General features: G+C 43.8%; 1 protein-coding gene across 1 annotated transcript; it reads right to left on the reverse strand.

Moving 5' to 3' along the window:
• Positions 1-1,647: 1,647 nt before the first annotated feature.
• On the reverse strand, positions 1,648-9,164 carry BANF2 (barrier to autointegration factor 2). Its single transcript, XM_004687151.1, has 2 exons — positions 9,027-9,164; positions 1,648-1,817 (listed from the first exon to the last, which is right to left on the reverse strand). The coding sequence occupies exons 1-2, from the start codon at positions 9,162-9,164 to the stop codon at positions 1,671-1,673; spliced, it is 285 nt and encodes a 94-aa protein (XP_004687208.1). The 3' UTR covers positions 1,648-1,670.
• Positions 9,165-25,159: the final 15,995 nt, after the last annotated feature.

Here is a 25,159-nt window from a genome sequence, read left to right on the forward strand (position 1 = left end):
TCCCCTCAGCAGTGTACTTCGTAGATCTGCCTGTTCTGCTTCCCACTCTGTCTCTGGTGAAGCTTCTTGCCGCCCCTGAGCCTCTGGCCTATACCCCAGTTCTGTATGTACATATAAATAAATCTTTAAAAAAAAAAAAGAAAATTAAATTTCAGCACTTTTATTTCGGTTCTTTCATAAGTCAGCTGAGACTAAACTTGAGTATTTCTCTGGTGGGAAATGATCCCAAGAAACCCTGATAGGGAAGTGGAAATACAAGACAGGGAAGGGAAAGAAGCAAATGCCTGAGGGGTAAGAGCAGGTGACAACTGTGGATAACTGGGCCTAACCCCACTGGACTTGGGGTGACTGCCTCAGAGTAGTCCCACATGAAGAGGGAAGAAGTTGGGCTTTTGGCCATCAACTTCCACTCATGACTGAGGTCTTTCCTGGGGCATTATCTCCCTAGCATTTAATCCTTGTGTTGTGCTTGGCCTAACCCCACTCTGGTAGCCAGAGACCTCCTCAGGCAGAGGGAATTTAGCTTCTTGCTGAGGGAAGTTACTGATGTCAACAAGAACCCTGAATACCTGAATTATGCTAAATGAAAAAAAAATATGCTAAATGAAAAAAATCTCAAAGACTGCATACTGCACAATTCCATTTATATGACTTTCTAGAAAATTCAAAACATAAAGGACAGAAAACAAATGACTGGTTGTGAGGGCCAGGGGAAGGAGAGAAGAGTGCTTCCATCAGGCATATGGGATCGCTTCAGGATAATGAGAATGTTCTTCATCTTGGTTGTGGTGGTAGTTATAAGACCATGCATTTGTCAAGATTCATAGACCTACACAGCTGAAACAGTGAGCTGTATGTAAACGATACTTGAAAACCCTGACTGTGATGGTTTGTAAAATAGGACTGCATGTTAGGTGCTATCTCAAGAAAGTTTAATTTCCCTCCTTCTTCACTGGGAGACTTAGTGATTTGCTTCTAATAATAGAATAAAGAAGCTCAATGTTCTGTGAGTTAGTGACTAGGTCATAAAAGATGTGGCTTCCTGTTTGCTATTAGCCTCTCTTGCATCTGTCTCTCTGAGGGAAGCCAGATCCCATACCATGAGCAGCCCTAGGCAAAGGCCTATATTGGAGTAGCTGAGGCCTCTGGCCATCAGCCCTATGAATGAGTCATCTCAGAAACTGACCCTCCAGCCCCAGTCCAGCCTTCAAATGACTGCAACCCAAATGACAGTTCATACATAGCCTCACTGTGACCCTGAGGCAAAATCTCACTTAAACAACTGTCGTTTCCTAGCCCTCAGAAGCTATCAGAGATAAAATTATTGTTTGTTTTAGATGACTAGATTTTGGATTTATTTATTCAGCATCAACAGGTATCTAATACTTTGAATTAATATTTTCATCCCCATTTTTTATATAATTATGTCCCTTCTTTTATATATAAATGTCTGCTGAGATATTTGGTATGATTTTCATATAAGGTAGATGAGAGTTGTCTCAGGGTGGTGGACTTGGGGTTATTTTCTTATGTTTGTCCTTTTTCATATTCTTAAACTACTTTTATAATAAGCATACAGCATTAAAGTTAAAAAAAAAAATAGCAACTCCGAGCCTGAATCTTGGTACAGCACGAGTCCATTTATATGGGCAGCAGAGGAGGAGGTATATTTACAGGAAGCAGGCACACCACTCCTTCAGACAGTTAGAGCTCTCCTTTGCCTCACACTCAGTGGCGCCACAACAACAAATGAGCCACTTCTGGAACTCAGCTTCATTCTTGTGCATCAGAAGGAACTGTCCCAATAAGATGTAGGCCTGAGGGGAGGGGACCGGCAGGAAGGAAAAGGGGAAAGGACTTGGTCACATGAGAAATACTTTGGATGTGTTCTTTAGGCATCTGAGCTAGTATTATTTCTCTCTTTAAAGACACACACACACAAGTTCTCCACACCACTACTCAGCTGCTCTCATCCAGGGTCCTCTACACCAGGCATTGATATTTTGGCTATTTATATTTTGGGAGGAGTGAACTGTTCTGTGCATTGTAAAACTCTTCCAGCATCCCTGGCCCACACCCTGTATGTACCAGTAGCACGTTCTCCCAGGAACAGAAACCATCACAACCATCTCCAGACATTGCCAGATGTCCCCTCAGGGACAAAATCTCCCTCAGCTGATGAAGGACCTATTAGCATCCATTTGTTTTTGCCACCCAGTGGCCTGAGATCATACAGGCAACTCAACTTGAACTGAGAACCTTTAGAACCTGGACCTCACTTTCTACATTTTCTGCAGGTCGAGGACATGTCCTGCCCCATCTGCAAGCTGACCATTCATTGGAAAAACATGAATTTCTTTTCTTTCTTTTTTTTTTGTATAGAGCATAGAAGGTATAAACACGCTAAACTTCGCCCATCTTTCCCTCCCGAAGAGTCTCTGTGGATGAAAAACACACATGAAGCTCAAATATACCATGAATCATACTTCTCTGACATTCCTGGTTTCTACTTGTCCTACAACTTTTATTTTTTACCATTTTCTTGCACCATAATGAATGAGGAGCAAAAGATCGTGGAGAAACCTGCTTTCAAGAGCGGTGGCGGTAGCGTGGCTGTCACTAATCGGGAAAGCCTGGAGATTAACGGCGCCATAAGTGCCCAACTCTTGGGGCTGTTTTGGGGGTTTTCCAACCTGGAATGAACGAGAACCATGTCCATGCCTCAGCTCTGGGCCCTCTCCAGAATGCATGCTGGCATCTGTTTACTTTCAGTCAAATAGAACAAAGCAAACTTCATCTTAACCCAAGGGAATGTGTTTTTATTTTTTTAAGAAAAATTAAATAAAAGCTGAGTCCCAGTTGTAAAATATCCTCAAATGTTGGCGTTTGGGGTTTTTAATTTTTAGTCATGGTCCAGTTGTTGAAAAGAGAAAAGTCAGGATTTCATGGTCATTTTAAACCGCTACTTTAATCATCTTTAAAAAAAAAAAAAAAAAAGCAGGGTAGTCACTTAGAATGAGCTCATTTTACTTTATCGGTATCCTCACATTTTCAGTGGTGGATTTTTCTGAGATGCTTTTGAATTCAACATTGGAAATAATGAATGGTTACTGGCAGCTGATTGAGCCAGTTGCTGCCTGTGTGGGAAGTGCAGAGGTGAATATAACAGGATCGGGAAACACAGAATTTTGTCCAAGGAGAGGGAACATTAGTGAGAAGAATAGTAATAACAATGAAGGTACTTCTCAGCACTTTTGATGGGCTCCAAAGCCCTGACAATTTTTTTTAAGATTTATTTATTCATACAGAGCTGGGGTACAGTCCAGAGGTGCAGGGGCAGTGAGAGGATTCACCAGAGCCAGAGTGGGGAGCAGAACAGACCGACTGACAAGGCACACTGCTGAGGGGAGCAGCAGGCAGGCCTGGAGAGGTCTGCTGTGCCATGTGGGTCACCTCTGGGGCGGGTGGGGATCAAACTCATACATAAGTGGCTTTATCCTCTCAATGCTGTGCTTCAACCTGCTGCACCACCAGGGAGGGCCCCACCCTGACAATGTTTTAATCCATCTGATGCTTATATGTACCTCTCCTGTTCTCCAGATGGAGTCACTCAAAATCTGAAAGTTAAGACTTCTGCTTTCCTCAGCCCCATTCTTGTACATCTCAGCTGTCCACAGGTGGCCTGGCTCCCATGGGGTCCCCTGACATTTCAGAGGCTTCAATGCTGGCTTCAGCTGGTCAGCTAATTGGAGTCTCCACATTTCCCCCAGGCTCAGCAGCCAAGAAGCCAGGGAATGCCTGGTACGTAGGACCAGAGACAAACTTTCCAGGAATGCCATAGGAAGCAGGCCTGGCCTCCTGGCTGGGCTCAAGAGCCAAATTGCAAACTGACACTCCCTTCTCCTTCTCCGCTTTCTCTCTGGTCTCACCCTGACACCTCTCAGCTGGTGGAAAGGGACTGATTGCCTGCTTTGCTCTGTTCCCAAGGGAAGCTGGTGTCATGAGCTCCTGATGTGGCCTGCTCAAAGCTTAGTCCATTTTTCTGCCGACTCCAGAAAGAGAGTCCTTTGAAGATGAAGAGAAACTGCCTCTCTCCCCTCTTGGGCCAAAGCTCACAAAAATCTGGCTGTCAGGAGGGTGACACAGGAGCTCAGAGCAGATGTCCCCATCTTCCCACCAACTCAGACAGTAGCCATTGTGAAGCCAGGAAGCTCGATCCCTCCACAGCATTCATGGCAGGAGGGTAGCTCAACAGCAGACTCCCCCTAACTCCAAGTCCAAACAGTGAGGTTTACCCCAGAGACTTGCCCCAAGCAGATCTGGAACACCTACCAGTTTGCTCTATCTAACTTCCGTCTGAACGGAGCAATTCGTGTCTGTTCCAGGACTCAGTGACTTCTGTGCAATGGGCAGTCAATGAACCTGCACTTGGAGGGTCCAGCTTGGTTCCATATTCTGTTGCCCCCAGCTTAAAGTGCTAATAACTTTAAAAAGGGGCCTCAGGGCCCTCCCTGGTGGCACAGTGGGCTAAAGCACAGCACTGTAAAGCTGTCTGAAGCCACTGCAGCACGAGTTCCATCCTAGCCAACGAGGTGACCCACATGGCGCGGGAGGCCTCTCCTGTCCCTCCCGCTGCTCCCCTCAGCAGTGTATTTCAGCATATCTGCCTGTTCTGTACCCCACTGTGTCTCTGGTGAATCCTCTCACCCTCCGCAACTCTGGCCTGTACCGCCACTCTTGACTGCATAAATAAATAAATCTTTAAAAAAAGAAAAGGGTGCTCATAGCTCTCTTTTTTACTTGGCTTCGCAAGTTAGGTAGCTGGTTCTAGTTCAAGCTGATTTAAAGTTTTTGTCTTCACGATGACTTCTGACCTTGTCAAACACAGATGCAAAGTCAGCCCTCTTGTCATGTTTGAGACAATGTTCCCATTGCCCAGCTCCCAACTCTCACAAGACTTCATTGTGTGACAAACAACTTTCTCTTTTTCTCTGAGATGTTGGCACTTAAGCCTCGATGTCACTGATAGTCCATGACAACTTGGCAAATCTGCTACTTCTCAGTAATTTGTGGGTTAAAACTCTAAGGAGAGTTTTGATTCAGTGCAGGGCTTGTTACATTTCTTTCTTCTTCCTGTTTCTCTGGGGCATATGTCATTAAAAAAATAATTTGCAGACCCTCCCTTGTGACACAGCACTGCAAGCCAGCTACAGCTGCTTCAGTGCAAGTTCAATCCCTGGCCCCGGAGGTGACCCGCAAGGCACGGCAGACCTCTCCTGGCCTACCCACTGCTCCCCTCAGCAGTGTACTTTGTTGATCTGCCTATTCTGCTCCCCACCCTGTCTCTGGTGGATCCTTTCACCACCCCTGCCCTTCTGGCTTGTAACCCAATTCTGTAAGCATAAATAATTAAATCTTTAAAAAAGTAATTTGCTTATTTGAAATTCACATTCAGTTGGGCATCATGTACATCTGGCACCCTACACAGGGTGACTCCAAATTTAGTAGATGACTCCTTGAAGGGTGCAGATGCTGGGCTGTGAACTCCACTGCCCCAGAGCCTACATTCAAGCTTCATCTCTTTCACCTTGAGTGAACTTAAGCAAGTCTCAAGGCTGTTTTGTGTCTCAACTTCCTCATGGGTAAGATGGAAATGAAATTGCATATGTTATAGGATTTTTTGTTGTTGATGATGAAATGTAGTAAATTTAAAACAATGTCTGAGATGTAACAATGTCACAGATTATGCTGTGGTTCTATCACTCAGGAGAGACTTGGGGGACAGGTGGGCACCCAGAACTTCACTCTAATTTTCTTGTCTTTTTTAAAAAATTTATTTGAGGTACCAATCAGAGGTGCAGGGTGAAGAGAGGCATTTCCAGAGACAGAGTGGGGAGCAGAACAGGCAAATCGAAGTACACTGCTGAGGGGAGCAGCAGGCAGATCAGGAGAGGTCTGCTGTGCCTTGTGGATCTCCTCCAGTGCTGGCGATTGAACCTTCACTGAAGTGGCTGCTGCTAGCTTCACTGTGCTGCCCTTTAGCCCATTGTGCCACCAGGGAGGGCCCTCCATTCTGATTTTCTAAGTGCCACTCAGGAGGTAGATTTCATCTCAAGAATGTAACTCTATCATAGTGTCTTCAGAGACCTTGATTCTCCAGGATGTTAAACTTCTAAACTGTTGAAATAGCTAATCTCTATAGTAACACCCACACTGCCCTAGGACTGAACATACTGAGTGCTTGGAAATTCAGGCCTGGGTTTTCTTAAGAAGATAGGCAGAGAATAGAACATGTTTCTGCCTTAGGGCGGATTACAGAGAGTAACAAGTTGTGTCCCTAACATATTGAGTGTAGGTTTGCAGATCACATGTGGAAGACTAGTCAACAGTATGGGGTCCCATGGAACACTCGGAGCTCAGTGTGGCCTAGAAACATGCCTTCCCCTGCTAGGCTAAGTCTCTCCTAGGCTGGGTATAAAATTACAAGATGCCAGAGGATTTTAGGGTAATGAAATGCCTCTGTGATACTCTCCTGGTGGATCATTTCACATTTGTCTAAACCTGCAGAATGTATACCACTAAGAAGGAGCCCTAATGTAAATTGTGAATTCTGGTTGATAATGATGTGTCACAGTGTAGTTTTTTCCATTGTAACCAGTGTAGGGGCGGGCTAGTAGAGGAAGTTGATAATGGGGGAGGATGTATTGATACATGTGTCAGGGCAAGGGGACATGTGGAAAATTGCTTCTTCTGCCTAATCTTGCTGTGACCTAAGCTTGCTCTAAAAAACAAGTCATTAAAATGTGTGTGTGTGTGTGTGTGTGTGTGTATGGTTGAGCCTGCACATGTATTTGCTACATCTGAGACCTTCTTCTCCTTGAGCATCTGCCTGCCCCAGAGGCTCATAATTATACCCAACAACTAGTCTTTATCTAGAAGCCTTTGCTCATCTTAGAGATGCTGTGTGTTTCCTCTTCCCTCCTCTTACAGGTTGAACCAGGTTCCAAGCCCTGATAACAGGATTTTACTAACAGTTTTCAGTATAAGTTGCAGATCTTCTTGACTGTTCTAGTTTACTCAGGAACTCTACCAAGGTACTAACTCCTCAGACCCTGTCTTCTTTGTCCAGGAGAGACAGTGACTCTCACCTTGTTTGTTGCTTTCAGAGGCTCAAAGCAAAGAAGGAAGGTGAGATCTTCTTTGTCAGTGCCTGGTGTCATGGCCCTAGAAATGAGAGGACCTAGAAGTGGCATGTGGGTCGGGGTGCTGGCAAGGAGATCATGAGCACAAGAAAAACAAGACCCTAAGAGCTCAGATGCATGTACACAAATAGTCTCTTCTTCCTTAACAAGTTCTCAGATGCCTGAAATTCTCCCATTATTCATTCATCCTCTGTCTTAAACATACTCACCATATCTATAATCCTCATTTAAAACACAGTTAAGATGGAAAGGCTATAGGCACAGAAAACAAATCAGGGGTTGCCAAGGGCTAAGTGTGGGGAGTAGGAAGGGTATGAGGAATATTTTGGAGTGATATGATTGTTCTGTCTTGATTGTGGGACTACATGTATTTGAAGTGTTTAGTACTTGCTGTACTAAAAACAGGTGAAATGCCCTTTAAAAATATCTTTGAAATGATGATGTAGTTGAATAATGAAACTTCACAATTATGGAACACTAAATCAATGGAACAATAAATAAAGGCCAGAATAATAGTTACCCCTGCAAGTGTAGGATGGTATGACTGGGAAGAGTTACAAAGGAACCATCTGGAATTCCAGAGGTGTGCAATCATTGGATCTGGGTGGTGGATTCATGGGTGTATATAAATGTAAAAATTCACTATGGTGAACTCTTCATATCAACGTAAGTTACACCCCAATAAAAAATGTAAAAGGGATAATCGTGACTTTCCAAAAAAGATATTGTAATTAAAAATGTCTACCTCAATAAGACTTGCCTACATCCCTCCTGATTAGGAGTGATCCTGTCTCCTTTATCTGGTAGGAAAAACTCAAATCCATCTCAGTCATGGAGCTCCAGCTTCCTGACTAAGACCTCCTATTGGACATTAAACTGGTTGTTAGGTTGGAGTGATATTCAGAGTATTTAACTGGAGCAATGCAGTGAATCAATCTATGCAGTGAATCAATCTATGCAGTGAATCAATCAGAAAACCACAGGGCCAATAGCTCAGATGCCCCATGAAACAACCGTGTGCTGTGCGAGTGGAAACCCAGCATGATCAGATGAGAGCAATAGCCCCAGCCTCCTGGGGTGTTTCTGTAACATCTTCCTGATGGCGATGTAGACGGATTTTTAACAATGGATGAGGAAGGACAGCAGTATCTCTGTTGGTGGTGGTGGCCCTCTCCAGGATTGTGTAATGTTGTGTGGATTCCTACCTACCTCTGTTATGTGCTCTCTTTCTTTGGAGATGTCCCCCAGTCTCTGCTAAGGTTCCAAGCAGCTTTATAATAGCACCATAAATAAAAATAATTACATAGTAAAAGATCTTCTGATTCCACTAGAAATTCTTGACTCTGATCTTGGTTCTGTGAGTGATACTACAGAATACTCATATCTTCGTACATTGGTGTAGACCCCAGGCTGCTGTTAATCCACCTGCTATTGACAGGCTGATAGGGTAAGAGTAACCCCAAAAGTCTTTTCATGGGGGGGGGTCGGGTATGCCCTCAAATCACCCATCCTGCCAGCATAGTACAATGCAGGCACTAACTTCTGTTGACCCTTGGGTGTTTGAACACCAAGTGAATCATAACCAGTCCAGCAGCCCAGTTGCTCTGAGTGGAAGTAATTCTACTTGCCCATCATGTATGAGCCCATGAGGCAGACCAAACACGTGGGGTGAGTAGCACTGGAGTCTGTGAATACCCCGCCAAGTGGCAGATTTGCTCCCTGATGGCCCCTTCCAGAGAGATATGTGGCAGTAGCTACCACCTAGCAGGACTGGGAGATGTAGGTTGTGGGGAAAAAATCGGGAAATAAGAAAAAAGGAATTACCTTGTTGAAACCTTTGGTGACCAAATTGATTGCAAGTTCATGGCTGACCCCATCTACCCAGGCAACATCCTTTTCCCCGATGGGTTCAGAGAGGAAGGCTCTCAGCCTGGGAGACATGTGATCCATCTTCTGCAACATCAGTGGGGAGGAAAAGGATTAGGAGATATCTGAACATACAAAAGGCGAGTGGACATCAGGGCGCTCCCTCAGCTTGCAGTGGAACCAGGATAACAGATGGCCAACTTCCTTCCATTAGCCAACATTTATTGGGGGCTTTTAGGAGCCAGATGCAGTGTCCTGCACTAAAGACCTTTACACATCCATTCCCACCTTGATGGACTAAAAGATATATGGTGACGGCATCAGGTAATCCTAAGAAATCTCACCCAGAGAATGTTTAATGCTAAGAAATACAGTGGCTCCTTTCATTCTTGCCACAATAAATGCTCAAATGTCTTGCTTCTCTTTGTTAATTAACCTCTCTTACACACCAACACTTTTTTCATTTTTTTTAATTTAGCACTTACCACTCTTCACAACAAATGGTTTGGTTGTAACAAAACTCTTAAACTGGCTCAAATCTTAAAGAAGACATTCTATCATTTACTTTTATAACCCAAAATCTCAAGGGTCACATATTGATTTTTCTGATTCTTTCAGCTTTTCCTCTTTGTGTCAGTTGGTTCCCCTCAGGCTAGTGAAAGTGTTCCAACACATATTCACAAAAATTCCCACCCTAAGAGGAAGATAAAATAGAGTGAAACAGTCTCTAAAGAGTTCCCAGCAGGGTCTCACAGAGTTTCAAGGTCTCACAGGGTTACCATTGTGAGCTTAAAGGTGGTTGATGCCCCAGTCCTAGAGCTGGAAATATAATTAGCTTTATCAAAGCTATACAAGCTGTGAATATAAGCATAGTTACCTGGACAAAATCACTATTATTATCCAGAGGAGCAGAGATGGGTAGTCAAGCAGTAAATACCACAATGATCCTCCCTTTTCGTTCACTGACATCCATACATTCTTCTTCCTTCACACACTCATCAGAAATCACCACACATGGCCAAAATAGTCTCAAACCCTCCCCCAAAAGATGTCTGAGGTTCAATGAGTAATTAGATTTAGACTGAAGTTTATTATGTTGTGAGAGATGTCTCATACTCTCTATCACGTCTGGAAGTATCTACCCATGGTCTGATGATTTGTGAACTAAATTCTCAGCTTTGCTACCAACAATAGCCAGAGCTACCAGGGAGAAAACAAGAATGTCTACAGTAAGAATTTCCAGAAAGGGAATTTTCCATTTGGAGAAGGGGAGCATGGGAAATACTTTCAGCTGTCATTGGTTAATAGAACATATGCTGTGGACAAAACATGGAGGATTCCTGCCCTACAAAGCAAATCTCCAGTAATATGGCAGCCTCTAGCTCCGGGTTTGGATCATTAAGATTAGAGTGGGCATACCGTTGATGCCTCCCAAGAAGAAGCTCTCTCTGTGTTAGCATTCTGCTTCGTGTATATACAAGTTCAGGGATGGTCCTGACAGATGGGAATCTCAGGCCAGAGTAGGCTACTTTCTTTGGAAACTCAGCTCCCATGAGAATTCAATGAGTTTCTTCTATTTAAGTTCATGGGCAGGTAGTTGAAGCTACAGATTCTCTCTAGGTCATATCCTTGAGCTGATAATAATTGACTTCTCTGCTTTGCTTCTCTGTCAGCAGCATCTTCCCTCAGATTTGCACCTTACCTCTAGTTGTACCCAGCTGCATCTCCAGTGAGAAGCCAGCTGTCCCCACTAGCAAGTTTGGCATTTGTTTCAAGACAAGATACTTAGCAGAGACCTGGGAACTGGGGCATTGATTTTCTGGGGTCCCATTCTTTTCTCTTGCCAGGCAACTTAACTTGTTGCCTACCTTCTAACTTTACCCAGATAAATGAACTTTTCCAACTCAGAAGGACTTATTTATCAATGCCCAGAAACTTTAGATTATAGGTGACAGGCAGAGAGGAACTCTTTTAGCAAAGCTATATTTCCATTTCCCCGAACTTTCAAGTGGGACACCTTCCCCCCAGAAGTGAAACTTTCAGAACCATGGTGAAACTTTCAGAACCATGGTGAACCATGTGGCCAACACATCTTCAAATGCCATCTCTCCCTAAGTATAAGGCCTGTCTTTCAGGGAAATACTGACCCAGCAAAAGCAACCATTTTGCTTAACAAAGGTCATCATCATCCTGGTTTGAGTAAAGACATGGACAAAGAAGTTCACGCTGCCCTCTGTATGAACTTCTCTTCACAGTGAATCCACAAATCAGGTTTGCTCATTGTAGAATCCCCTTTCTCTACCAAACTCTGTGGCAGTTTGGGCAGTTTATGATACAAGTTTATGATGCAGTTGTGAGAATCCAGTTTAAGTGGGCTTACACAGCAAAGAGGCTTTATTAACATATGCTACCAAAAAGTCTAGAGGTAGATCACATATGATTTGTCCCAGACTTCAACTAGATTTCCCTGCTCTCTTGACTCAGACTTTCTATAAGTATCTTATCAATCTTCAGCTTGACTTCTTTGTGGAAATAAACTGAATGTGAAAGGGCCTGGCATGGCTTCTGCAAGTGACACCTTCCACCCCCACAAAGAAAAGCAGTTGCATTTCTCTAGAAACTGCCAACCCATGCCTTTTCCAGTCCAGTCATCATATGTCAGACTATAAAAATCAGACCTAAAACTAAGGCTGATATGCACACCCAACCTCTGTTTCAGAAAGGGAGTCATGATCAGCTGAGAACAAGCTGCAGGAGAGAAAAAGGAGCACAAAAGTTGTGTGGTGTTGCTGGGAGTAAGTGCCCCATACTCCTACATAGACCCATGTTAGCAAAGCAGCATCCATTACATGTTTCTCAGTAGACCGTAAGATCCTGGAGACCAAAGCTACCTCCTAGTGACCTTTGATATCCACCCCAGCTCCTGCCCCAGTGCCCAGTCCTGTGCCTGAAACATGCCCAAAAGGACTGCTGCAGCCATTGGTTTCAGAGCCTCCCTTCCTTAGCACCAGCTTCTTCATCTGCTCCCACTTCTTCTTCGGGCCTTCCTGTATTGTTCAGCTCTCCCTGGAAGACTTCTTATCCCCAGGGGATGTTTTGTGACATTTCAAATGAAACTAAGCTTGCCAAATTGAATCTAAAGGCTCTGATTTTAGGAGATGGGGGGTCCCCAAGGGAAGTGGTCTTACTGTTTTGGCTGATTCTGGGAAGATAAACACAAAGCAAGAGAGGTTGTCTGGGTTCCAAGCCTTGCACGTCTCAAATACTTTGGAAATGTGAGCTGCTAATACATTATGTGGAGAGCATCGTCTCTGTCATCAAAAGCTAAATAGGAAAATCTTTCTTAATCTATGAAATTATCTTAATGGGTGAGCTTCAAGGCATCCGTCACCTCGGGGGACAATGACTGGGAATCACGAACTGTTCAGGTCAGGTCGCCAGCAGGAGGAGAGGATTTCTGAGCAGAAGGAAGAGCCCGAAAGTGCTGGCAGCCCAACTTTGCTGAGGGAAAATTCCATTCACTATCCATATTGGCCATCTGTTAAGTTAAACATCTCTACCTATTACAAGCATAAATGGAAACTACAACATTGTTATCACTGCACCAACAACATCAAAGACAGGCAATGATTAGTAACACCTTGTGTGTGTTTGTTTTTCTCACACACCTGTTGTCACACTGATCCTTGAAAACTCTGGAGCATAGGAGTGATTTTTACCCCTCCAAGGGCCCACAGCAAGGTCTTCATGTTCATTAGGATGCCATGACCTACAATAGTGGTTCTCCATTGGGGGTGAACTGTCTGTCTCCCCAACATTTTTAATGTATCAGGAGACATTTTTTTGATTGTCACAACTGGGAGAGGGGAGGATGCTATTGGTAACTTATGGGTAGAGTTCAGAGCACTGCTTAACATCCCACAATGTACATGACATCACTACAGACACACACACACACACACACACACACACACACACACCACTAAGGAAGTGTCCAATCCCAAATAACCATAGGATAAATGAAAAGAAACCCTGAGCTACAAGTCAGAGAAAACCATGACTTAAATGGTCTTAAACAATGATACACTTTGACACTCATATAACCAAAGACCCAGTGATGTGGTGAACCCAGAATTTTGTCAGTCAGTGGCTCTGTGTTAACAAGAATCATACTAGTTGCTACCAAGGTCCTAAAATCCCTGCAGAATTTGCTGTGTCCCATCCCAACATGAAAACTTTCAAAAGGAAGGGCCATTTCTACTTGGGTGTCCTGGAAACTATTCAGAATGTCCCTTGGTTTCATCGGTCAAAAGCAGGCCACAAACCCAATTGTAAGCCAGTCACTGATCAGGGAAGTAGGACCACTTGGGGCATGTGGCCACAGGAGAATGTCCTGTTCTGTAAGAAAGAGAGAGAAGGTGGAAGGCAAATGACTATCAGCTGTGTAAACTCTGTGAGCAAGTGGTAACTAGTGAGTGGTTCGTGGAGTTTAATGTGTGCACAGAACACCTGTGTGTGTTGGGGGTGGGGGTTGTTGAAAATGTTGCTTCTGGTGCAGCAGGTCTGGGGTGGGACCTGAATGTCGCCTTTCTAACTAACTCCTAGAAGATATCAATGCTATTGATCGACAAATCATACTGGGTTGTAGGACTTTACATGACGCCACATACTCTTTTTATGGTATTTTATATTTAGTATATATGTTGCCAAAGCGAGCACAGTATTTTATATTTAATTGTGGCAAGATACACATAACATGAACTTTACGGCTTTTAGTGCACAGCTCAGTAGACTTCCATCTATTTGCACTGTTATGCAATCCACCTCTAGAATTGTTTTCATCTTGCAAAACTGAAGCTCCTTACCTATTCAACAATAGTCCCATCTGCCTCCAGCTCCTGGAAACTACCGTTCTACTTTGTTTCTGTGAATTTGGCTATTCTAATATCATATAAATGGAATCACCAAGGCTGTGTCCTTTTGTGACTGGCTTACTTTCCTTGGGATAATGTTCCCAAGCTTCCATCATGTTGTATCATATGTTAGAATTTTCTTCCCTTTTTATGTTATGTGCGTATATCCCATTTGTTCATCCATTCATCGACACTTAGGTTGATTCTATCTTTTGGTTATTGTGAATAGAGCTTTTATGAACGTGGGCATTCAAAAATATTTCTTCAAGTCCTGCTGACAGTTCTTTGGGGTATGTTCCCAGAAATGGGATTGCTAGCTCAGATGGTATTCTAAGTTTAGTCTTTTGAGGAACTGTCTTGTGATTATCCATAGTGGCTGCACCAATGCCATGTGTTCTTAAACTTGACCACATATTCAACGCACATTGGTAGATTTTCAAATTACCAGTGCTGGAGTCTCTCCCTCCAAAGTCTGAATTTGCTAGCATGAGGTGTAGCCTGGACATTGGAATTATTTAAAACTCCAGGTGGTTCTAATATGCTGCAAAGTTGGAAAGCTACTGCTTTCTTGTTATTTGCTTCTTTCTCATAAAATGATGAGCATTTTCTCCAGGATGATGGGATTTCCGCTAAGTGGAGCTTGAACCGTGTGTTCTCTAGCATCCATGCCACCAGATTGGGTATATTCACCAGTTTGCAAGCAATGTGCACAGCCGCCATCACCAACTCAACACATCCTCATTAGCCATCAACTAGAAGGTTTTACCATGACCCCTGAAGGCTTTGAATAGAAAAATTCAGAACAGAAAGATCGCAAAACCAGCCTCCTCTTTTTTTTTTCTTTTCAAATTTAAAAAGGAGGTTTTTATATCAAAGTAAATTTTACCTGGACTTCCTTCCATTATATAAAGTATATCAAAGTAGAATTATTCTGTTGACTTGGGAGTAAGATAGGAGCACCTGAGGATTCTATCCCACTGCTGACATATGGAGCTATTCTCATGGTCCCCCGGCAGTCATTCCCTGTGGTCCCCAAACCTCTTCTATGATCTAAGCCAAATCCCTCACCTTACTCCTAAGACTGGGGCCCAGAGTCAAATAGGTCAAGATCACAATTTTAGCAAAGTACACTAGCTTTTTTCCCAGATCTCCACCCATTTCCTTCATAGGCTTCTGGGTGGGTAGCATTATGGTCAGATTAAGCACTCGGCCAGCACAGGACAAAGCTACGGGCTTTGGGGATTTTATTTTCACACTGTTTCACCCTAAAAAGATCTTGTGTTTCAGGGTGTTCTCTTAATGACTATTTTGAACCACAAAGTTCTGCTTAGGGAAGACAGATTGACAAGAAATGGCATCATTTCTGGTTTTAGATGCTTTGAGAAGTCACCTGTTTAAATAAGGAATAAAGGAGTCAATGGAATTTAATCATAATTCCCAAAGGAATGACCTAATTGCAAAGGTCTGACAACATGTTAAGATCATTTTAAAAATCTATACAATCAGTCTTTATGAGAAGGCAACACAGATACTCCCTGACTAGATAAATGGGCGGGGGCCTGATCTAAGGCCTTACAAATGGGTACTTGAGGATTAGGATACAATTTCCAGTGAGACATTATATAAGAACTTGGATAGTGCTATCGCTCAACAACCTGATGTGGACAACCTTATATTTTGTTGACATAACCTCAACGTTAGCTGGCAGTGCAGTCACTGTGCTCTGAAGTCATGATGTGACTTGATGGCTCCTGAGATGAGACACTGATGCAGAGGATGCATGGCTATAGTTAGAATACTCTTGTGTTTGTCAATGAAGTTGGGAAATGTGTAATATTTGGAAATATTTTACATAACATGTTACCTGAAAATTATCCTAGTTATGAAATTAAATGGAATATGTGGGTTATTTTACCTACTTCCCTAAAAATTTATATATTCAAATGGCAAAAAAGTAGTTTGGGGGTCTTCTTTTGCTGAACAACAGAGGGATTTTATTTTCATGTTTGCTAATAAACTTCCTGTTTCACTGTCACTCTTTGTAGAGTATAGTGACTGGGAGTCCCAGGGAAATCTCCAAATGTGGTGACATTATTGAGGATGCCATTGCCTGTATTTTGCTTTATACAATCTCCTACATGATAAAGCATTCAATATTGAATGTGAAGAACAGTGTACCTTTCAAAATTGGTAAATTTTTGCTTCTTTTAAAAGAAAGTACTTAAAAATCATCATAGTTTTCTTCTTCATTTGGTCTACTAGGAAACTGTAAGTTTTTTATGTGGAGCCTCCCTGGTGGCCTAATGGTTAAGTCTCAGTATTATCATCTCTACTGTCTTGAGTTCGATCCCCAGCCCAGGGACCTGACTCACATGGTGCAGCAGAACTCTCATGTCTCACCCATTGCTCCCTCAGCAGTATATTTCAAGGAGCCTGCCTATTCTGCTTCCCATTTTGTCTCTGGTGAATCCTCTCACTCCCCATATTTCTGGTCTTCACTCCAATTCTTCTACACAAAAATTTAAAAAATAAATAAGTTATACATGCTGACTGTACAGAGAAAACAGATCTTTTTTAGTTAACTCCCTTTGTACTTATAGTTGTGTCTTTTGCTCAATGTCATCATTTTCTTCTTTTTACCTTTACTTTAGAACTTACATTCATGTGTTCAAAGAACTCACACTCTTCATCAAAGCTGTTTTATCATATGCTCAAAGCCTCAAAGATATGGAGAATATGTATTAATAGTTCCTAAACTGAACAAATTTATCAGAAAGTTCTGGATGCATCCACCCTTATGTCTTTACAGTACTGCAGCCTTGCAGCACCAGGGGAGGCAAGAGAACAAGGGTTCTAACAATCTCAGGATCATCCCTGCAGAGTCCCTGGCTCCAGTGAGAGGCTGGTGGGATGTCTGCAGGGATTTTGAGACACTACACACTCTCACCGCATTAGGACCCAAGGAAATGTTGTCAAGTTCCACTCCCGATACTCAATTCTGCCCATTCCTCCCTTCAAACGGCCAGGTCTCTCCCCTCCTAGTCACTCAGAGGAAGGATAAAAGGTAGAGTCGTCATGTTCCTATGACTTTGAAATCTGACTGAGGTGCCTTCTCCTCAGGTTGGTATGTGTCGGAGACAGTAAAATTGTGCATACACCTGTGACATAGCACATAGCACTCCCTTTTGCAGAGTCAACTCGAGAATTACTTTTTGGAGTTATGAGGCTGACATGTGACCACTTCTGCCTTCTCAGCATACATCCTAGTGCATTTCTTTGTTTGAATTGCTCCACAATGGAAGCTAAGTATGCTGTCTGCCATCTTTGCTACTAACCTGAGGAGAAAGCAACACAGCAAGGCAGGTCTGAGGGAAATAAGCTCCCAGCAATGCAGATGGACATAAACGCCCATGTTAGGGAGTTAGTATGTGGAGATATCTAACTAACTGTAAGACCTTGAGAGGATTCCTGCCAAGTGGAAATTATGAATTTCACTCACCCAGAGGAGGGTTGTGCAAATTAGATAATGAATGTAGACCATAGTACACTGTCTAGAATAGAGTAAGCACCACGATGAGTGGTGTTTTTAATCATTGTCTCTCAAACATACTATCAAGCAGTTCTGTATGGTTGTATGATCAAGTTGATTTCTTTTGTTCCAAGCACTATCCTCTAAAACATGAGCTTAATGCATCCTCCACAATCCATGGACACACAATTCCGCATCCACTCCTGTATGAAATACCCATTGTCTATCTTTGCTCAGCACCCACCACCCCCTCCTTTTGGGGCTAGCAGTTCTATTCCCTTTAGGGACCACTCTTTCCCCAACTTCAATCTCTCTCTTTTCCTTGACTGCAAGGACTATTGTGTTCTAGCCTGACCAGTGAAATAAGATATCACTTTGATCATAGTGATTGGGTCAGAAACAGGTGCATTATCTAGTCTAGGGCTAGTCTGGAAATTCTGATGGCAATATTGGTAAAAAGCCTGGAGGAACAGGGATGTGAGTGCAGACTTGTTGGTGACCATCTTTGCCACCATGTGCGCCTAAAAGTCTGCCTCAGAAAATAGCACCATGTAGGAAAGCAGATCTGATCATGCCAGTATTGGACTAGCAGAGCCTAGGGCATCTGTCCCTGGACTTTTCAATAACATAAGGGAATATTTTCTATTTTTAATTCAACTTTAGTTGGGATTGTGCTCTTTGTAACAGAGTCCTTATTCATTTATTCCCTCAATAAGTTAGTGGTGCACCTATGTGTCAAATACAAGTAATCACTTAACTTTGTTAATAGGTTCTTGGAAGCTATGATTTTAAGCCAAATGACATTTATTGAAACTAAAAGTCCTTGAATAATGTTGTTTTATGCAATGTTAGCAAGGATTCTTTTTTTCCTTATGAATGTTATAACCAAACAACATTGAATGACATGACATTATTTGAAGGCCTGCTGTACTAGGCACAAAAGCATCTTCACTCTTCCCTAAGACCTGTGGCAGAATAAATTCCATGGCTTAGGCATCAAGGGTGGGAGACAGTCACTTTTCAATAAATATTAATGTCCATCATTCAAAAGTAAAGTAATATTTGCCTTCTTTGCTCTTAACTCTAACTCTACAATGGCAAACAAGATCTTTAATGGCTATCTCACACATTAGTCTTTATTACAGCTCCTTTTCTAGATGGGTCTACAAGTGATGGAGCTCCAAACAACTTTAATAAAACATCTTCTGTTATCTGTTAAGTAGCAACTGTGTGACAGCAAGGCCTTGAGTTAAATTTATGAGCCCTTAGGACTAAGCCTTCTGTAGGTATCTCAAGCAAAGAAAACTGGCCCATTGTGTAGTAAGCAAGGTGAACTCAGCAATTAAAAGGGACATTCCTGAAGGCAAGAGGTCGCCCTTTTAGGGAAGTAGAAAGGAGAAGGATTGACCTCATAGATTCTAGAAGCTTCTCAAAGGGCAATCTGGGCCCGAGAGCCCCTGGAAGGCCCCTGCTATGTGTGCTGGGTGGGGGGGGGAGGGGGGGAGGAAGAGACCTGAGTCTGATTTCAGCTTGCTCATAACTAAGAATGTGACTTTGGGCAAGTCAACTGTTTCATGTTTATAACATTAGAATGCTGGATTTGCAGAAAGTCATCATCCTGGTCCCTTTCAACATTCTGTGTCTTTGTCAAGTTATGCATTTTGGCTGGCACAAAATTCATACAGGTCCACAACTCCCATTTATACCATTTTCAAATCCAAAAAGCTCAGAACGCCAGATTTTTCTTTCTTTTTTTTTGGAAATTTCTTGGCAGCAAAACCTGGCCATAGACTAACACAAGACTATTTATAGTATTTATTATCCCACTTATAAATATTATACACTTTGCCACAAGAATATTAATGGGTTTGTTTACAGGGTCCTGAGCCAGAAGGGTATGCTGTGCAGTACAGAATAGGTACCATATTGCCTCTCTGTCCCAAGTAGTCTTTAGTAAGATTTTCTAGACTGATGTCAAGACTGCCACACCTGTGGTCAAGGGCACTGACAGCCACATGCCGAATTTTTGGATCATGCAAAGAAAAGTGAATCCAAACATAGACTTGCAAGACATGGCCTGTATAAGAAAAAGACCTCAAGAAAACAGCAAAAGGCACACATGAATGGAGTGAATCAAGTCAGGGGCTCAGCAAAAGCCAATGTTGGTGCTAACAAAAAGAAGGAGTAAAGATTCTGCAGTGACTTGATCTGTATCTCAGGTTATTGTGCAGAATTTTTATAAGAGGATTAATATAACTTAAAATTTTTTTAAAGATTTATTTATTTATGCTTATAGAACTGGGGTACAGGCCAGAGGTATGGTAGATGAGGGGATTCACCAGAGACAGAGTGGGGAGCAGAACAGGCAGATGTACTGAAATATGCTGCTGAGGGGAGCAGCGGGTGGGTCAGGAGAGGTCTGCTGTGCCATGTGTGTCAGCTCCCTGGTAGGGGATCAAACTAGTGCTGCAGTGGCTTCAGAAAGCTTCATAATGTGGTGCTTTAACCCATTATGCCACCAGGGAGAGCCCCTAATAAAACCTTCATGTGTCTGTTTGGAAAAAATAAAGTCCTAACTGCTCCACACTCAACCTTCCTTGTCCTATACACAAAGTCTCCCAAATCCCCTCCCTGAACATAATCATCCCCTTTCTCTAAAATGCTCTTTATGCTAGCTATTATAGTTACAACTGGTTGGGGTTGTATCTTTCCCTCGTGAAACTATTTCTTCCCCTGTTGTTCTCACCAAAGACTCAGGGGCTGATCTAATAAAATAAGTAAGCTAAGGAATACATGATTTGCCTTCCATGGATAAGATTTCTGCATTGGTAACACATTCTTTCATTGTTTTATATTTAATCATCATAAAATGCATATAACATAAAATTTATCACTTTAGCACTTTACACAATTCAGCAGTGGTAAGCATACGTCAGTGTTGTGCAATCACCCCCCCCCCCAAACTTTTTCATACCTGTTAACTGCCCTCAGCCCCGCTGGTTGCCATTGCCCTACGTTCTGTCTCTATGAAGCTGGTGACTCTATTTAGCTCAGGTAGGTAGAATCATACAGTATTGGTCTGCGACTGGCTTATTTCACTTAGCAGAATATTCTCGAGCTTCATCCACATTGTGTCATGTGTCAGAATTTTTCTTATAAGACTAAGTAATGTTCCATTGTACATGAATACTTAATTTGACCATCTTTGCTTTCACCTTTCAGCTATTGTGAATTCTGCTTATGAGCATTGGTGTCAAACAAGAGCTACATACTCCAATCTTTTGACTTACACCCCTCTTATAGATCGCTTTTGATTTCTCTCTTTATGATTATTGCCTCAAAGAAGTGGGGAAAGCAATCTTGTCTTGGGAAGGTAAAGAATTTTCTCCAGGAGAAAGAGAAAGAAAGCATTTACCTCTTCTGCATGGTGGATTCTGGAAAGAGGAAGGCGGAAACTTATCCCATTACCTATAACAGAGGCGATGATGTTTGGGAAGTGGGTGAAGAGGCAGGGGGCTCAACCTTCCCTCTCTGTGACAAAGGTCCCAACGTGGTCAGACGCATTAGGTTCTAGAGGGTAAGATCTGGAATGCTGCTGGGCTTGGGAATAGCCTGAGCCTGAGACCTGATGGCCTGTTTCTCAGGATACACTAGGAGATGACAAGGACAGATTTTTCCGAAGTGTTTTTGGGGAATGGTGTAACCTCTGTGAATATTGGCTAGAAAGACTGATGAGCCTGAGCACGAGGCAGAAGACATTAAGAGGGTTGAAAGGAGTGTTAAACCCTGGAGTGAAAATGAAGCAGTCCCGTGAGTGGGCCCCTTGCAACGAGGACAACTGAGCAAACCGTAGACTCTAGCAGTGGGTGCTAATATACCCCTAGAAGAGCAGGAGTTACTCGTCACCTCTGGCCACAGCCAGAACTACATGGCTGCAGGATCACGTAGAGGCCATGGGCACCCAAAGTCCCTATGAAGAGGCATGGGTTCTGCACCCCACCCTCACAGCCACATAACTCCTTAGGGAAAATAGGGGGGTATGGTGGTCCTTAAAGAGACACACTCCCATAGAGATGCTTGAAAGTCTCTGGGCTGGGCAGCTGCTCACACTGAGAGGACACTGTGGCACTGCTGAGAGAAGGCACAGAGGCTGCCGGGCCCTGGTCCCCTGGACCGGCTGGAGCGCTCATCCTGCAGCTCTCCCTGGAGAAACGCCTTGGCGATGGAAGCAGTCACACCTGGAGGCACCTGGAAGGCTAGGAGGCCCAGGCTGTCCTGAGGGTGGCCAAAGACCCCAGAAGCGGAAATGCAAAGCCTTGAACCCCTTGTCTCTAGGCGGGACTAATTGGCACCGTTCTTGCCTCAGCGCTCTCGTGGGGTCAGGCAGACGCTCACTCCAGCTGGCACCAGCCGTGCTCAGCACCTTCCTGCCCTCCTGCTTTTCTCCCTTTTCTGTCCCCAGACTCCCTGCACCTGAATGTTACTTTCAGGTCTACTCTCTGGAACCAAATGCCTTGCTGACTAGTCTACATTTCCCTGGACCCTGATGGCTGGAGGTGCCCAAGAATGAAGTACATTTTCTTTCACATCAAAGTGTAGAGGGAGAGAATTTGTGACTTACTCCACTATTTGGTTAGCAAGGTATTAAAGCCAAAGCAACGCTAAGGAGGCATTAACAGGCTTTGGGCTCAGGTCCCCAGAGATGCACCCTGGAGGGCAGGTGACCCTTCCCCCTCCCCTTTGCCTTCAGGGCCAACCAGCTGGTTGCCTGGCTGGTCTTTCACCCAAACCTCCCTGGAGAGTTTCTTCCCCTTATGAGGATGGCCAGACTTAGGGAACAAAAACACAAGATGCTCAGTTACAGCTGAAAGTCAGATAAGCACTAAATAACTTATTTATGCAAGTTGACCCATGTATTTCATAAGGCATACTAAAAAAGTTATTCAGTGTTTACCTAAAATTTAAATTTAACCACGCAGCCTGCATTTTTCTGGCAGCCTCTCCCATGCCCTCTGACTCAGTCATAGGCGGTGAGCTGCAGGGATCAGAAATTCTTCCTGTTGGGATTTCCCTCCCTGCTCCGCCTCTTGCAGGTCAGCCATTTGTACCTCCCTCTCTGAACCTGATGAAAACCCACCCTGGGTGGGGGCGGGTGGCAAAGCTAGGGTACACAGCATGATCACCCGTGGCCAGGCGATGGAGGAGGTACAACAACTTGTCACGCCGGACTTGCCTTGGAGGCAAACGGGAGTTGGGCTGTCAGCCTGCCCAAGCTTCTCTGGACTAGGAAGAGCAGAGCGGGAGGAGCAGAACCAAGGGGGCAGGGCCACTGGCACACTTAATCCTCACAATGAGCTTGGAAGCACTCAAGAACTGCTTCTGTTTTGAGAGATGGGGAAACTGTGCCCCAGACTGGCAAAGAGGGTCATAGATCTGGCGAAAGGCAGTGATGGGAAATGAGTTTAGCTTGGGAGACTCCAAAACCCAAGCCCACTCCCCTCAGAATAGTGGTGATCTTGGCAGGCGCCATCCCTGCCTGCTGGCGGGAGCCACCCAGCTACTGATGGTGTCCATGGTGGATAAACACCCCGCTCCTGCAAGGCTCAGGTGGGACTGCTCTGGGATTTGATGTCACTGCCCACATGTCTCCGCAGGGATCTCAAGCTTCAATGGCCTGTGGTGGTCAGCTGCTCCTGAACAGTTAGTGACCATCTCTCTCTCCCTCCCTCACTTCTTCATCCCTGTCTTGTATGACCTGCATCCCCCTCCACATTAACTGCTGGCACTTAGATTAGATCCTCAGGGTGCTGACTGGGAAACCCGGGAGAGCCTAACAGAGCATCTTATGCTTACCTGGGTTTCTTCCGGCACCATAGGTGAGTCCTCTCACTATTATCCCATTTCACCTGCCCTTCAGTGTGGGAAGGGAGGCTCTTTTACTGGCCTCACTTTATAAATGACATGCTCTAACCAATCAGGACTTTGATGGGCTCAAATACAAGGGTGCTCCAGGTTATTTGCAAATACTGAATCAATAAGAACTCCCCAGATTTCTGGTCTTTATTTTCATCCTTAGCTCTGAATTCCCTCTATTTGGGTGAAAATATGTACTGGGGCTGTAGGAGCTGGCAAGAGGTCCCATGAAGGGGCCTCTGGTGATTGGGGGTGCAGTATTGTCTAAGATGTACTAGGTCCAGATGCTGTGTGTCTTCTGCATGCTCTTTGCAGGACAGGATGTCTAGCTCAAGATTCAAGGTTCAACTTTCCGTTATCCCTTCCACTCTCACATTTTGTGCACTGCCCTTCTCGCAGGCCCTCTGCACACCAGTCCTGGTCACTTGTAAGCACCCTGCTGTTTCTGCACGTCTCTGGTTGTGAGGGTATGTGTGCATGCATCTGTCTTGCTCAGGGTTCGGGGCTAAGTCCTTGCTCCATCTCCCCAAATAGAAAAATGTACTTGTGACTCAAAAAAATCACTAGTTTCATTAGCTCTTGTGTCAGAAACAGGGACTTAGTGAGACAATTGTGTTGTTCTATCTTTCTGATTTGTATCCATTCAAAGGCAGGTTCTCAAGGTTTTAAAAAAATGATTTCCCAAAGATTGCCATTGGCCTCATTTATTGCCTTACCATTTGAGCAGATAATAAATGATTTGTATTGCAAATTGGATCCTTGCAGAGACATTTGAAGGAGTTTCTGTATTTCTGGGGACATTTGGTGTGTGGTAGCCAATGAATGATTAGCCTGCCCATTATTTTGGATATACATGTGGACACAGAGCATATGTTTGTTTCTCAGGGAGAGAGACTCCACGTTCCTTGACCTGGACAGTAGGGGGTAGGGGGTTCTGAGCCTACTAAGGGTTACTCTCAGCCCTACGTTGTCAGGGAATAATTTAAGATGGAAGGTATCATAGTCTCAATAATCTTTTTGACATGAGACATGCTTTGAAGCATTTATTACAAATACAGATTTGGGCTTACAAATTCAAGAACTTGCAGGTCCAGGCAAGTGAAAAATATATGAATAAGGAAAAACAGTCCAAGAACACTGCCATTTAAAGACTGAAATTTGACATTCATCAGGAAGGTCCCAAAGGGGTGTGGGCAATAGGTCACTTGCACACCCCCATCTAAAGAAAATAGGGGGCTCAGGTAGCCCCTCTCAGGCATATGGATCCGAGTTTATGAGTTATGTCAGGAGAAGCTCAAATTATGGGCTTTTATATGCTGGTTCCCAATTTTTGATTCCTGGGTAGTAACCGAAGCATCTATGACACAACATGGACCCAACAAAGCAAAGCTATGGCTCTAGGTTACCGCTCCTGCTGTATTTTTCCTTACGGAAAAATGCCCAGTTTGCCCATATAAATAAAATTTGGCATCAAATTTCAGGGGGCCTATGAGACAGAGACTCCAGATTAGGGACCTCTGCTGTCAAGTTTCAACTCTCAGGAAAGCTTCATCTTGGGTGAATGGTACTCATCTTCAACCTTGGACATGGTTTCCTGGGAACACCCATGTTCTGTCCACCCCATGAGGGGTCTCCACAAGCAGGTTACATCCTTTCTTATCTCCACTTTCATCCTCCTACTCAGGGACCAGATCGTACTCCAATCTGGGGTTAAATCCCTGCTGGGATTATCAACC

Source organism: Condylura cristata, unplaced genomic scaffold (genome assembly GCF_000260355.1).
Source record: "Condylura cristata isolate star-nosed mole 26May11 unplaced genomic scaffold, ConCri1.0 scaffold00022, whole genome shotgun sequence".
NCBI classification, from domain to species: domain Eukaryota; kingdom Metazoa; phylum Chordata; class Mammalia; order Eulipotyphla; family Talpidae; genus Condylura; species Condylura cristata.

Bases quoted from the DNA above. Each gene is read 5' to 3' on its own strand.
- BANF2 (XM_004687151.1), bottom strand. From the start codon at position 9,164: ATGTTGCAGAAGATGGATCACATGTCTCCCAGGCTGAGAGCCTTCCTC. The intron at 1,818-9,026 runs GTAATTCCTTTT...CCCTCCCCTCAG, and splicing joins TCACCAAAGGTTTCAACAAG to GCCTACATCTTATTGGGACA.